The 15,290-nt window shown below is 34.1% G+C and overlaps 1 protein-coding gene across 2 annotated transcripts; it reads left to right on the forward strand.

Annotated features, from left to right (window-relative positions):
- Nucleotides 1-703: 703 nt before the first annotated feature.
- On the forward strand, nt 704-9,010 carry LOC120331094 (solute carrier organic anion transporter family member 4C1-like). Of its 2 annotated transcripts, XM_039398122.2 has the most exons (11): nt 707-977; nt 1,643-1,903; nt 2,203-2,388; nt 2,805-2,907; nt 3,544-3,665; nt 4,085-4,345; nt 5,102-5,285; nt 6,187-6,322; nt 7,130-7,299; nt 7,588-7,787; nt 8,160-9,010. In XM_039398122.2, exons 1-11 carry the CDS (start codon nt 860-862, stop codon nt 8,327-8,329), a joined length of 1,911 nt encoding a protein of 636 aa, XP_039254056.2. In that variant the 5' UTR covers nt 707-859; the 3' UTR covers nt 8,330-9,010. The 2 variants fall into 2 exon arrangements, with proteins under 2 accessions (XP_039254057.2, XP_039254056.2); XM_039398123.2 differs by lacking the exon at nt 4,085-4,345 and having other exon boundaries at nt 704-977.
- The last annotated feature ends 6,280 nt before the right edge of the window (nt 9,011-15,290 follow it).

Consider the following 15,290-nt stretch of genomic DNA (forward strand, 5'->3'; position numbering starts at 1 on the left):
ATAGACTGAATGAATTTATGTTTCTTTCACGTTTGTGAAAAAAGATAGTTTGTATTTAACTAAACTACTTGCTTTTTCAATATGCTTTTATTGATTTTCTGACTTTTAGAAGAAGAAGAATAAATTCGTTTTATAATTAAATAGGGTCAAAATTATCTGGTTCTGGCATAGTTATGCTGATGAAATTTAGCACTGCATTCCTTATGAATAGGACATAAGATTTTTCTGAGATTGCGCATTTAATATTGAATTTCTAATTTTAAATAATTTTTCATGCAATTAAAAATTTATACGCGAATATTGTTGTCACAGCAATAACTGTATCCTATAATAGCTTGGGTGTTGTATTTTTTGTTTATCATGTGGTCCCCATCATCGTGTCCACGGATTATAAACTGGTTACCAAGTCCAATTTAACAGCAAAGATATAGAGGAATCTAATTTTGACTCGTACAAAAATATTCACAGAATTTCTTATACTATGAAAAATCTCTCAGTTCTGCCATTTAAAATAATTGTGTAGCTATTTTATCTCGATTTTCATAGTTTGGTCAGCAAATTTTTAGAATAATACGCAATTGCAATTTTTGACTTTTGAGTACAAAAATTGTTTTGATGATTACAATCTATTTGTACATGAAATCTTGATAGCTGGCATGAAGCATATAATGTCAGCATGAGCCATTGCCGCCGGCCGTCAGAATACATGAATTTCAAATATGACAACATAATAATAGGATTCTTGGATTTTATAGTTTATCACATTTAACACCTACTGCTGCGTTTTCTTTAAAATACACTTCATACTAAGCGCAGAGTCGAGCATTGGTTATTGGAAGTGACTGTTGTGTGTTGGCAAATGGATGCGATTACGTTAAGAAATTTCAAATGGTGGGGAATTAGGAAGAAATGGAAACAAGCTGCCAATACATCGCTTGGATTTTTACTCACGTTCGGATTTTCAACGTTTGTGCATGGTGAGTGCTTGTTATATTATTTTATCAGTAAGTATGATGGAAAACTAATCAATCAAACCATCTCAGTTTTGAATTCAGAATAGCTAAAGTCGGTAATTTAACTATGGGTTATTAGCCAAAACAAGAAGTATTGAATAACTAACTATTCATTTGGAGGGTTACGAAATTTAAAAGAAACATTTTCGTTTGCTGGGATGGACCTTTGGATTTAAAGCATGTTCGGGGAAAATATAATGTCCCTTTTCGATTTTAAGTCTTTCGGAGTTAACTCAACAAATTTTTCAAATCTTTGGATAAAACTCAAAACTTTGGATAACTCATAGGAGTTTCACCATATCATTGTGACGAGTACGTCTTGCAGTCAATTTATAAGAGATTATATATTCATACTCGTTTGAATAAGCCTACATATATTTGAAGCGCATTTGCTAAAATAAGTTTATATTTGTTTATTGATTTAGTTATTCTGTATTGTTTACTATTAACACAGCCCGGAGCGTTGCATCAGACCAATGCGTTCAACTTATTGTACAAAAAAAACAATATACGAAATTAAGTATCGGATAATATTTATATGGTATTGCAATTTCACGGTGGTTCAGTTTTGGCATATGCTTGCGCAACAAATAGTCTATTAATCGTTCTTTTATGTTGTTTTGTGTCAGGAATGGTGATTAATGGAATCATGAACGTTAATATATCAACAATCGAGCGTCGATACCACCTGAAAAGTTATGAATCAGGTTTAATATCAAGCAGTTACGACATGGCGTTCTGCGTACTTTGTCCCTTGATGACCTACTACGGGAATCGACATCACAGACCTCGTATTATGGGTGCTGGCATGATAATGTTTGCTTTGGGATGTGTCGTCTATACTTTACCTCATTTTACACATAAAAAATATGATCCAAAAACTTATTCCGGTGAGTCTAAAATTTAAGGAAATGCATCACAACATTTAAATACTATTTTGTCAGGCTGGTCAAACGCACATCATAAAAAAACGTGCAAACAGTGTAAATTCGAATGTGACGAATGTTTGAAAGCCAAATTAAAAAAGTTAATCAAAAACAAAACACAAAATTAAGCCTTAAGCAGGTAAACAAGGTATATATTATGAAAGTATTAAAATAATTTTAGTCGTAAAAGCTTCATCTAAATTTATTTTTAAATACACTCTTATTAAGAATCATGTACCATGCAAAATGCGTAAATATTACAGATTTGTGCATCAACAGAAGCTTGTTAGAAACAGAAGAAAACCAACCGCAAAGCGAGACTGCGGATTACTTATTAGTTTTTGTATTTGGAAATATTTTACTTGGTGTCGGAAGCATCCCGATAATAACGTTAGGAGTCACATACCTGGAGGACAGCACCACAAAAGAAAAAGCAGCTTCTTATATCGGTATCGAAATGTTCATATTGTCACTCACTAAATCAGATGAAAATGGGGCGTTTGGAAAGAGCTATTCTATTACGTACAGGAAGTTTCACTTATTATTGAAATCATATTTGATACGTTCAACATTGGCTAATAAATATTTCAATCATATTTGGATTTCACCGTTTTATATTTATCTGAACTCGAGGCATTTTACCCACTATTGGTCTTGATAGGGTGTGATAATAGTTAAACGATTACAACGTATTCCGTTACGGCAAGGTACCCGCCGATTCCCTAGCATGTGGGCTTGCACTAGGGGATTTGAATCTTTAATCACTTGGGTTCATTGGATATATGTGCTTATCTTTCTACGTCAAAATATCTTTACATACCTTAAAACTTGCAATTTTTTAAATATATATAATATTTTACCTTAGGATTGACTGGTGGTATTTCCGCCTTTGGGAGTGTGATTGGTTATCTGCTTGGTGGATATATGTTATCACACCATGTTGACATTACAAGATCAGGGAAACAACGGTAAGAATGTAATTGCAATTCAACTAGTTGATTGATAACTCTTTTAAAATGATCAGTTGAATAATGTAGCAGTTTAATGAATAAAACTGGTTCAAATTTGTTTATTACTCCAGAGTATATAATAACACATGTATTTATAATAATAATTATGCATAGTAAAAACGAGAGAGCAGTGATCGGTATTATCAAAATTCCAGGCGAATGTTAAAAAGACGCCATCTGAAAACGTGCATATAATAATTTAAAAAAAATGTAATTTATATATCCGCCACGGAGGACGCGGAACCAAATCTGCCGACTTCCTTCATCTTTAAGTTTTATGGAAAATTGGAAATTTATCAGTACAGTAGTTGCGTTGAAAAGCAATTTTTACAATAACATGACCCCCAACAACAAACTTTTATCAAGACGATCATTACCATCACGTTTGCAACAATACAAACATAACGTAGAATCTGACATATCCTACCAGTTTAAAACGATCTCTGAATGTTTTTCATTTGTGTACAAATAGTGCTATATAGTCATGATTTGTTTTTATAAAAATGGAATATTTTTATCAATTTCACCATGCCCATGTAGAAATAAATGTTAGCTTTAGTCAAAAAGTAAGCTTCACATTGCAATAATTTATAGTTTGGAGATAGAACCCGACAACCCGATGTGGATAGGAGCATGGTGGGTGTCTCTACTTCTTGCATCAGGACTTGCATTTCTGGCAATGTTACTCTTGATAAGATTTCCCAAAAATTTGAGAGGTGAGTATTGTAGGTAGAAAGTCCTATATTTCTAAACAACTATAAAAGGAGCTCAATTGAATGTGAGGCCAATGTGATAACAAAATGATTCAACATTTTAGCAAGTTGAGTAGTATTAATTTTAACGAGTCATCGAGTCCTCTGCTGACGTGTTGTCACGGTGTTATGTATTCGAAATGTAGCCCTTCACGAGGGTATCAAATCCTCGGGATATAATCTATCAGGAGGCTATTATAGCTTTCTGAATAATTTCTATTTCTTACTAATTTCATATGCAACGTGCTTTGACCTATGGCCGATAACGTCATATGAATTTAAAATTCATCATTAAAAAGAATCGCATCTTCGTGAAACTCTTAATCTTTTCAGTTTTTTCTTTACACGAATTGTAATTCTAAGTTTCCATCATATTGTCATAGGTTCAATCTTGCAACGAGCTTCTCGAGATTCTGAAGTTCATGCAAAATCTGGATCACGAATTACGGAACAACTATCCTTTGGGAAGTCATTCAAAGATTTCCCTACAGCTTTTGTACTGTTGTTGAAAAATCCAACGTTCTTATTCACGACTATGGCGGCAAGTTTTGAGACTTTTCTTTTGAATGGATTCGCATTGTTCTTACCGAAATTACTACAGAATCAGTTCCACATCACTCCCACAGAAGCCGGTCTCATGGCGGGCAAGTGCTTATAAGTTAATATATAAACTAAATAAAAATACTAGAATTGTTACTATTAATCTGATGTAAAAGCTACAAACAACCGAATTAAAATTTGTATCTTGCCCAAATTGCAATCCATCCATTTTCAAGAATTTTTCAAAATCCGTTTTCCCGATTTGTGGCATATGCAATCAATCAATTTAAAGTATATATCAAGCTTACGTCGAATCTTCTGTTATGCGTGAATAAGGGGGGTAACTTCAAATCAATTTTGATACTTTTAAAGTAAAATCACTAGCCACTCTAGGTGTTTCATTCTAAATTTGGAGCCTATCCCTAGATTAAGTAATGAATTTAAATTTAAATAACAATTGGACTTTTGCAATAAGTAACAAAAGAAGGTACACAAGTTTATCATTACAACAACCAAGCTTATGTTCACTAAGTATATTTAAAAAGCAATTCATACACTATTGGTATGACAACCTTTAAACCAAAGGACAACTTTTAATAATGTATGATCTTTACAATTTTAACCGCTTTCTAACCATGTCTTCATGATTGGTATGGCTTACGTACTGTTTGCCGTAACGTACACAAATTGTTTAATATTTAGGTATTCTATGGTACCAGTACTTCCAGTCGGGATGGTACGAAAAATAGGGACAAGCTCAACATGCCGCGGGATATCAGTCGACTAGATCCGTATAACCAAAACTAATGATGACCACTTGTCTAAACTATGGCTAAACTATCTTATTACTTGTATTACAGGGTCCGTAAGCGTACCCGGAGCCATAATTGGACACTCAGTTTCAGGATATTTAGTAAGAAAAATGGGTTTGAAATCTCCGGCCATATTACGAGCAAGTGTAATAGCAACTATAGTTTCAGGATTTCTTGCACCCTGCTTAATTCTTCACTGTTCAAGAAATACAATTATTAATCAAGTGGCAGAGTAAGTCGTTTTTAAAACTCACATCCAAACATTGTCTTTGACACGTTTCGTTCGAATTTTAACCCCATTGTCCATTAAAATCAGTCAATCCTGCTGTATTCATGTGAGTTTCTCCTTCTTAAACATGAAGAATACGGACGTTAATCGTATAAATGATTTCATGTTTCAGTTTGTACAGGTGATAAATATAATTTTACAATTATTACCGACATAGGGATTGGCGGCAATTTTCTCCAGAAGGGTATTACTACCAAGTCCATGCTTCCGAAAACAAACAATACAGTATAACTAACTAATCCCATACCCGACTTAGAATGGTAACCGGACGAGAGGCCGTGGTTCGCCATATAGATGAGCCGTCTTATTGGCTTTCCTCTCCCCCGGGATAAATATGTAAATCCTATCCTATCCTTTTTGTTGCTATGACATCCTCAAAATTATTGCTGCTAGGTGGCGCTACGTGTCCATATATTTGAGTATAGCTCACTTGTTCTTGAAGTTATAAAGAAAATTCTTTCTCTTTAATCCCCGGAACAATTGCTTCGAAATTTTTAATGGTTGAACATCGGTGTTGTTGCCAAAAGGCTATTACTTTCATTTATTACAATTTCTGTGAACTTGTGATTGTTCCGTGTTCGTTGCGAAGTGGGGGTGAGTATAAGTCGGGAGACTGCACTGTAAAAGATTAGATATCAGCACTACTTCGTTTTAGCCTTGGTATTCATATATTTGAGCATTGATATCTTGTTTAAGTAACTTTGCCTTACTACATTGCTCAGTACATATATACAAAAATGTTTTAACAGTGAACACCATTAAAGATATAACATTAGATTGATCCCAGAAAAAGGTTAGGCTACAACTTTTTTCAATCATATTCAGGTTATTTACTTTCTTTCAGAACCAGCCGTAAACCTGTTTGCAATGATCACTGTGCATGCAATGAAAACTTTTTTCTGCCAGTTTGTGGGGAAGACAACGTGGAGTATTTTTCAGCTTGCCACGCAGGATGCCACAGTCAACTTCCTAATGAAACGGTAACAAAATTGTAATATACAAATAACCTCAGATGGGAAACTCTTCTTATTGAACAGCAACGAAAAAGAGGGGAGGCCACCATTATGAGGGTCAGGCAGTCATGGGGGTGAGCCCCCAAGTAACATTTGCATTGTGCATATAGTAATTATAAAGTCTGAATTGATTTGCTTTCGATGTTTCATGTACACACGTAACCATTCGTTGTGAGGAAACCAGGTATTAAGGCGACACCCGACCCACACGAGCGGCCTCGTCGGAAGTAATCACCAGCTGGAAATATATAACCAGTTCAAATATTTAACCTACCACATATGGTGACTGAATTCAACGATTAGCCAGCCGATACACGCCGCCTGTGTTTCATTGTGTGAAAGAGACACGCCCACAAAGTCGCATATTATAAAGCTATTGGTGATACACAATGGTGGTATTAGCTAAGGGGAATATCAGAACGTGTAACAATATTGCTCGAACGACTGACTATTCATTGAAGTTGTAAGACCATATTAAACTATTATTGGACACGAAATGTACTTACGGATCGTTTTGTTACTATGTTGCTGGTATTCTTGTTGGTATTTCTCTTCTTTTTCTTCACGTTCTTGTTAGTCGTGAATATTGCGATACCGATAGGCGGTAGTGTACTTCAACTGATTGCATACCCGTACTACTTTCGATTTGGCTTTCGTGCCCATATATTTCATCACTCTCATGTTATTATTGTGAAGTCTGATTTCTTACATTCCGTAAAGGTCGGAGTATTTCTATTTTTCTTCAATTAACAGCTCATATTTTTATGTTTTAAGATTTATTACAATTGTTCCTGTGTTTCTACAAACGCAAACCGTACGATGGCGGCAAAAAGGGGTTCATGTTCAACAAGATGCGGTTTACTCATACCATTCTTGGTACTTTTGTTTATACTAATTTCGTTCAGTTTTGCTGTTTTAACACCTTCAGTGGTTGTAGTTCTGAGGTAAGTTTTTGACAGTCTTGTTCGATATTCTAATAGTGCCAAATATTTAAAATAATCATTCAAATATTTAATCACCTCAATCAATTAAATTTTCTACTTCTGTGTTTAATTTCGAAGATTCAAACACTGTTTCAAGTTTGTGGACGTCGTTTGCTGTGCATAATCGCGTGTATTCACCAAGGATGAAAAGCTGCTTGAATATAATCCACATGCTTGTATTTATCCAACGGCCAGTAAAGCGACTAAGAAAAAAAAATATAACCTTACGAATATTTTGAAATCTTACAGGTGTGTTCCATATTCACAGAAATCGTTTGCCCTGGGAGTGCAATGGTTTTTTCTAAGAGTTATAGGTAGTATTCCAAGTCCGCTAGTAATAGGAGCTGTATTTGATGCCTCGTGCACTGTGTGGAGAATGCAAGACGGCAAAGAAGGCTCTTGCTGGTTTTACGACAGCAAATCATTTGCGAAGTCCGCAATTTTTATAGGTATACAGTATGAGATTCTATTTATTGTGTACATAGAAACATTAAGAGATATCAAAATGACGTACTGTACGGTATATATAAGACTTATTTGCGTCTGGAATTCCGCAAAAAATTAATTCGCGAGATAAACTATAAATGTTGTGTATTATTATTATTCTATTCCTTTTTATGTCAGATATTTTAAAGTGAGAAAACAAATTACTCCTAAGAAATTCACCACGATTTTATTAACTGTTTGAGGATTTAGCTTTAGCAGATCGGTGATAACTTTTATCCGTGACGATAAATGATAGAATTTTTGACTGCTACAAAATACGTGCTATTATATATCAAAAAACTGAAAAACATTTCATACCAACCATGCTTCAACAGGTGTTTCCTGCAAAGTTTTGACAGCAATTTGTTATTCATTGGCATATAAATGTTATGTACCCGAGACGCAACAAACTACAGGCAATGATGACAGAGTCAAAGTGGGAGAAGATAAAGAGCATATGCTACCATCCAGTGACAAACTTGAAACCAGCCTCACTTCCCTTTAACAAAGTTTGATACAACGTATATGCAAAAACCTTTTCATTGCCATACTTTTTTAATAATTATTCAAGGTTTTCAAGAATAAATTTTATAGAATAGAATAAAGTTTCACGTCAAAAGCGTAGTCATGGATTAAGATAATTAAATAATGCATATTTAGTACAAGAGGTATGTATTGGAGATAAATAATGAAGAGGTGTTACATTAAGTTGAAATTCAATAACTTACTTAGGAGTCACGTTTCAAGACAGATGGGGCAAATGGAATAGTATTTCATCCAGTAGAACGGTGTTCAAAATAAAGACTACAAACTTTAAGAGCAGTTGACCAAATGAATATGATTGCATAATCCTAAATCTTTCATCACCGTACAATAAAAACTCCTACTTAGATACTGTGATAACATATGTACAATTACGTCTGAATTATGCTGCAGAAATTTTGCTTAACCTGGTTTCCAGAGGTATATCGGGAGAGATCTCAAAAATCAGGGCGTCGAAAACTCTATAAGTGTTGAGTAACTCCCATGGACATCACATGGACTTGATTCCAATACAGAGTGGCACGTGATGGCTGAAAGGTGATCACTTTACAGCGTAACACGAACCACGAGCTGTTTCTACTCTGTTTTATGTCGCAATATATTGAAATACAACCAATTCCATCAATACTCAGCACCATTACGAATTGGCATCTTCTGAATGTATACCGCAAATTATACACAATATGTTCATTCTTTTCTACATGAAGTGTTACTAGATATGAATTACCTTTGTGAATTAGCGAGGATGTTGGGGCATATTATTATGTCGGTCAATATATCATCTGGGCGTTGTCTTAATGGATGTAGCTCCTATCCTATCTGGAGTCGATGTGACTATATTCTTCTTAAATGTTATTTTATAAACGAGTGTTACACTTGTAGTCACTTCCAATGTTCTGGTGAAATTTAGTGTTTATTGGCACCTTCCAAGTTTAAAACCTTGAAATCAAATACTTCAAAAACGGTAAATGTCAAAAAGAAAATAAATAAATAAAGGACATTGCAACACGACATTGAAATATCCGGAAATGATTTTTGTCCTATATATTTTTCGAGCCAGTTTCTCATAGCGCGGTCACGTATTCTTTTCAGGTCAAGTACTTCTTTGAATGATTGTAAAATTCGTGATTAACATTGTTCAGAATGCAGTAATGAATTCCTATTGTGCAACATAGCATAATATGATGGAATGAAACGTACGCTGTATAGTAATTCACATATTAGCATATTAATTAATATTTTCAATTATTCATTACAGTGTATGAGGTGGTGGCGTTTTTCGGAAATTGGCGGATGTGTGTTTTTCACGCGTAGAATTTCGATGCAAAATACATTTCCGAAATGAGAAGCAGATGATAGATTTGACTTTCAATCCTTTTTATAAAAACGTCATGCAAATTTTCAAGGTATTTCGTCAAAATGTATTATAAGAATCGCAGTACGGACAGTCACGTTCGGTTCAATTGTGCGTCATTTTTGCGTAATGCACAATATTTAATGTGTGATGACGTAGAACGTTTGACAGGTTTACACGCAAATCACTTCCGAGTCGTGAGCGGAACTGGTTTATGCTAATTTGTAATATTCATTTATCCCACCGACATCATAATGATAAATTGTTATAAGTAAGTCCCAAATAATAATTGGAAACATTGATCAACCTGAAATTATTTCCTACATTACGTATAAGCAATGATATAAAAAGCATCTAGGTAAAGTCAAAAACGCCTTATTTGCTTATATCCATAAACAAACATCAATCTTTTAACGGTTATGCATTTCCTGCAGAAGCTTACAACTAAGGATAGTAACAGGCTTAATACATTTCTCGTGTTTTGTATATTATCTCATTTATGTTATATACACAGTATATATAGACATACTTTCAGGGGCAATTCAGTATTTTATCCGGATAGCATTTTCCCTTACATATTACTGCTTTTTATAATATATATTATTTTAATATCAATTGTTTTCAACTTCTAATATATTTACTACTATGACATGGCAGTAATTAGACACTCAGTCAGTTCCCCAGAAATGTTAGTATTCTGTGTAAACATTATATTCAATCTTCGCGTATTTTGGAACAAGAATTTCACTCACACAAAGTTGATTTTCCGGTAATATTGTTCTTGCTGTAAATACATTCCGTATTTAAAACTTAGTTTACGGCAAAAATTGAAACGTTGAATGTAAAAAAGTTTTGGAATTGTCCGACAGAAAATATCATTTCCTATTTTTGGCCTAATGAGTGTTGTACGTTTTACTGAAGAAAAATACAAGAGAGCAATGCTCAAATATGGCCACGAATGCCAAAGCGAAGCAATGCTCTCTACCTTACCTTTTACAGTACATTATCTAGTTCAGGTCTTCCCAAACTGGGGGGCCACGAAACTAATTTTTAGAAACCGCAAAGAGAACACTTATTTTACACAAAATACTATATCTATTGTACTTTTTTTAGACTGTTGATTCGAAACACAGCTATTAAAACTAGTGCAAAACAAAAATCTCACGATTTGGAGTGAATACCATATACATCATCAATGTCATAGAATCATAACGCTTGCATAACAATGCCTATTCTGATCGCCGGCTTTATTCGTGAGCGGATCCCGAAAGCGATTTGCTTATTGCACCTCGAAAATTAGGAGTTATTATTAGTTTTATTGTTTCTTATTTTAAATGATGTGTATATAAAACAATAAACTCATTTTACCTTTCTGAGTTATTTACTTTCTTTTACGTATAGGGTCAATTGTTACGTAACAGAGGTAAACCCCACTTGCTGCAATTTCGTAAGCTGCAGTTTATTCATTTGCTGAACCGAGTCTAGCGAACATAAGGGATTTTGGTGCTCCCGAAGTATGCGAACCAAGATGGCGGACATCGGAACGTAACATGGGTAACAGGTTAGGGTGAGGCGATAATTTTTTTCCAATTTTCCTTATTTTAGTCTTATTATCAGTTCGAAGACTAGCCAAGAGCCTCCCGTAGTATTTATACCTAAAATTATGGCCTAACCCTAACCTAGTACACATATTGCATTCCGATGTCCGCCATCTTGGTTCGCATACTTCGGGAGCCCCATTTTAGCATTTCAAGGAAAAATCGGGCAGAGATAAGGAAGAAGTTAACCTTTCGCCTTTATTCTTTAGGGTTTAGGCCTACATGTTTATAAACTTTAAAAGGCACAATGTACACATTAACGATGTACACATCAACGAGACTGTAATAATGTTATACTGTAATGCTTTAGTCTAATCGATATTCTATTGTATCAATATTTCACATGAAACAAATGCAATGAAAATTTAACTTCTTTAAGTATAGTGAATAGCGTAACCACTGCAGTTTTGAAGCTTGGCGCATTCATATAAATAGTTAGTGGAGGAATTGTTTCTCTTTTTATTGCTTGTCGGACACGGATTGGACCTATGGATCGTTTTGATATTATGTTGTTCTTGTTCTCCATTAATTATTTTTCTTCCTATCGTTATGAAAAAATCGCTTTCTCTTTAATTGCTGGGCCAATTGATATAAAATTTTGAATGGTTAGAGATTGTATTTTTTTGCTGAGGATTTTTATTTATGCGCTCCGTACTCATATATTTGAGCATATCTCTCTTGTCTCTTATTCAAAACTAATTTGAAAATCGTATTACAAATAAAATTAACTTTTGAAAGTACTTTTTGTTCATATTTATTTTTAGTTGTACAATCTATTGGAGTAGATTGTATAATTGGAAAAAAATTTGAAATTCTCTAAGAACTGCGATATACATCGCGATTAACACCAGAAATATATTTTACGTCCTATCCAAGTTTCTAATGTTATCAACTTTAATATTTAACCATGTGATTCTTTACTGCCACTCAGCATTCTATATTTTGTAGCAGGCGTAACGGCGTCAGAGAATTTCGATTTTTTAGAAATTGTTTCCCACCCACCCAAGTCGATATCTGGAATCAATGGACATCAGCCGTAGTTAAGCTGGAAGAGAGGGCGAATGTGAGATGTCATATCAGCTTGAACAAACAAGCTGATGACTATGCTAATTTCTAAATTTGAATTTAATTCTGCCAAAATGGAAAACTTTGCAACAGAACTAAAAAAGATTGACGTACTCGATTCCGAACTCGCAAGTCCTTATTCATGAGATGAGAAGCTTAGTTGAATCACGGCTTGAATCGGAACAGATGATCGATGACTGTGTAGAAAAATCAACGGAAGCTACTCGAAACTTTTCTGATACTGTGAACAAGTCATTCCAAGATTTTATGATACTTTGCAGAAAGATTTGAAATCTAGCTATGTAGAGCTAGAAAATGCAAATCAAAAAATAAGAAACCTTGATTTAAAAGTTGATGAGATAAAGAGGGAACTGCGAGGAGAAGACAAAACTCAATGATTTAATCGAGACATTGCAGAATGAATTGTCAACTACAAAGCAACAACTGGAACAAGCAAACCAAAGAAACGTGAACCTTGAACGAAGAGTTTGTGAGATAGAAAACACTGCATATTGCGACTGCGACTTAGGTTCCTTATGGAGACGTTTGCGTTTACTCACGCTGGACGAATGATCCGGTTATTAGAATCAAATCAAAGAATATGAAAATCGCCTTTGTGTACTGAGAATCATAACATTCTGAAACAGCGTATGAACAATATTCAATTTAAAGAGACTTCAAGAATTATTTGTAAATTATCCTGATTATTGTATAAATTTGATTTAAAAATATCGTTTGATTCGGATGTGAAAAAAAAATAAATCCTGATCTATAAGTGAATAAATTTACATGCAATAAACTGCTGTTTATCTTGTTAGCCTGAACAGAAAGTAGATATGTAATCAATTTCCCAAACCACTGATGAAAATATTTAATGGTTTTCAATTTAAGTTCTTTTAAAGATATGGTTGGGATTGGGGCTGGCTACAATTAAATATTATTTAGTTTCGAATCGAACCGATCATTTGACGTATGACCTCTGTTTTTTTTTTCATTGCGACATCTTTCGTGTATACTCTACGACCAACTAGTTCATGCACAAGCAGGTAGGTCAAAAGCTACCATAGCTTGACTGGAAACTTTTCGATTCGGCATTCTCCTTTATATTTGAGCATCATTCTCACTCGTTAAAAAAAGTCAGATGATGTTACTATAGATTCGTTGACATGAAATTTAAAAAAATTCAAATAACTCTGTAAAGGAAAGGGATTTTCAACAAGCAGAAGTGATTGGGGAAAGGTACTTGGAATAGATATTTCATTAGTCATAGGTTAACTCCACGAATTATGAATGGAAAATGGCGACTAATGTATAGTGATATTACTTGGAATTCGTTTTAAAAGAACCAGAGCTCAATGTTCAGACGAATTAGGCCCATTTTTACAATCAGAAAATTATGTAACTACTATGCAAGTTGCTGCATACACACTTTTAGGTTTTCAAAATTATATTAATCTTATGAAGATAATTCACTAGCAAACAGCATGCAATCTAAACAGCTTTGTCTAGAATCCCCACGGTAGAAGTTATAGCAATAATGAAGCTACAATATAAAGACCGATTTTGCGGTGGACTACATCAACATCATGCACCTAAATAGCAAATTGGGATAATTAGCGTATGTCGACAATCAAAATTCTGGAAATTGTAGCACCTAATATATAACAAAACATCAGAAAATATATTGGAACTTTCCTATTTAGACCATTTTCAAGCTATGTTTTTGTTGATAACCACGGCAGGTATCTTTGCCTTTAGAAATTATCAAACCCTTGTTGCCACTTGTCAATGCAACACAAAAGAGCGATGCTCAAATATATGGATACGAAAGCTAAAACGAAGTAGTACGGGTATGCAATTTGCCACAGAAGACTATCGGTACCGCCTGGTCACAGCATCGCGAACGCGGAACCGCAACACGGTGCGATATTTATCGCAAAAAAAAATCTTTTAGAACGAGCGGAAATTAATGAAATGAATAAAAGTAGTGTCCTTCTAGCGAATATACAATCTTTAACCACTGGAAATTTCAAAGCAATTGTCTGTAGATAATGAGAAAGGCAATTTTTTCATAACAAGAAGAGGAAATATACCAACTAGAACAACAACAACATATTAATAACAAAACGATTCATATGTACATTTCGTGTCCAAAGACTGCTATACACTAAAATAAGTTTTTTATTTCGGTGATGACTGATGAACAAACCAGAAATAAGGCGGCATCTGCACTGTTTTTGTAATCTAAAATGTATTTATATACATGACATCTTTACAAAATATAAGATATTCGTAAAATATTTAAAATAGTTTTTTCATAAAGTTTTTGAAAGAAAAGTGTTTGGCATAATCTGGTTCTCAAAAGTTCCTAGTAATATCATTTGTTTCTGATTTTTTTGAATCTTGTTTCCTAATTTTGCCTAGTACAAATCTAGACTTGCATGGCTGATCGACCCTTGTTTTCATAAGTAATAGGGCAGTGAAAACTTGTACAGTAGTTAATTATCAGTCGTAAATTGACGATGAAACTTGCTTCATTATGGTATCCCTTTAAATACCTATATTTATTTCAAATTATAGAAACATTCAATAATCATGCAAATGCCAAAAGGTGTACTCTCTTCTGAAAAGATATTATTATCGATAATTGCATCTCATTCGAAAAATTCAACAAAAAAAGTTACAAAATTTTATTGATGGTAAATGGCCGTACAATAGCTATAATATCCACAGGTGTTTGTGGATCTCGTGATCTGCCAATTTGAAGACGACGGAATGTGATTATTCGAGCATGTGAGGGATTTAATTATTGCTATTAGTGCTACAATAAGGGTAACTAATTATTGCAATGTTACGCAAACGGAACAGTTGAACTGATCTCCAATGTAGCTATTTAATGTAATTGA

Source organism: Styela clava, chromosome 6 (genome assembly GCF_964204865.1).
Source record: "Styela clava chromosome 6, kaStyClav1.hap1.2, whole genome shotgun sequence".
Lineage (NCBI taxonomy): Eukaryota > Metazoa > Chordata > Ascidiacea > Stolidobranchia > Styelidae > Styela > Styela clava.

Excerpts from the sequence above, each read along its gene's own strand:
- LOC120331094 (XM_039398122.2), top strand. The coding sequence starts at position 860 with ATGGATGCGATTACGTTAAGAAATTTCAAATGGTGGGGAATTAGGAAG. Across the intron at positions 5,286-6,186 it reads ATTATTAATCAAGTGGCAGA|AACCAGCCGTAAACCTGTTT; the intron begins GTAAGTCGTTTT and ends ACTTTCTTTCAG. Across the intron at positions 7,300-7,587 it reads TCAGTGGTTGTAGTTCTGAG|GTGTGTTCCATATTCACAGA; the intron begins GTAAGTTTTTGA and ends GAAATCTTACAG.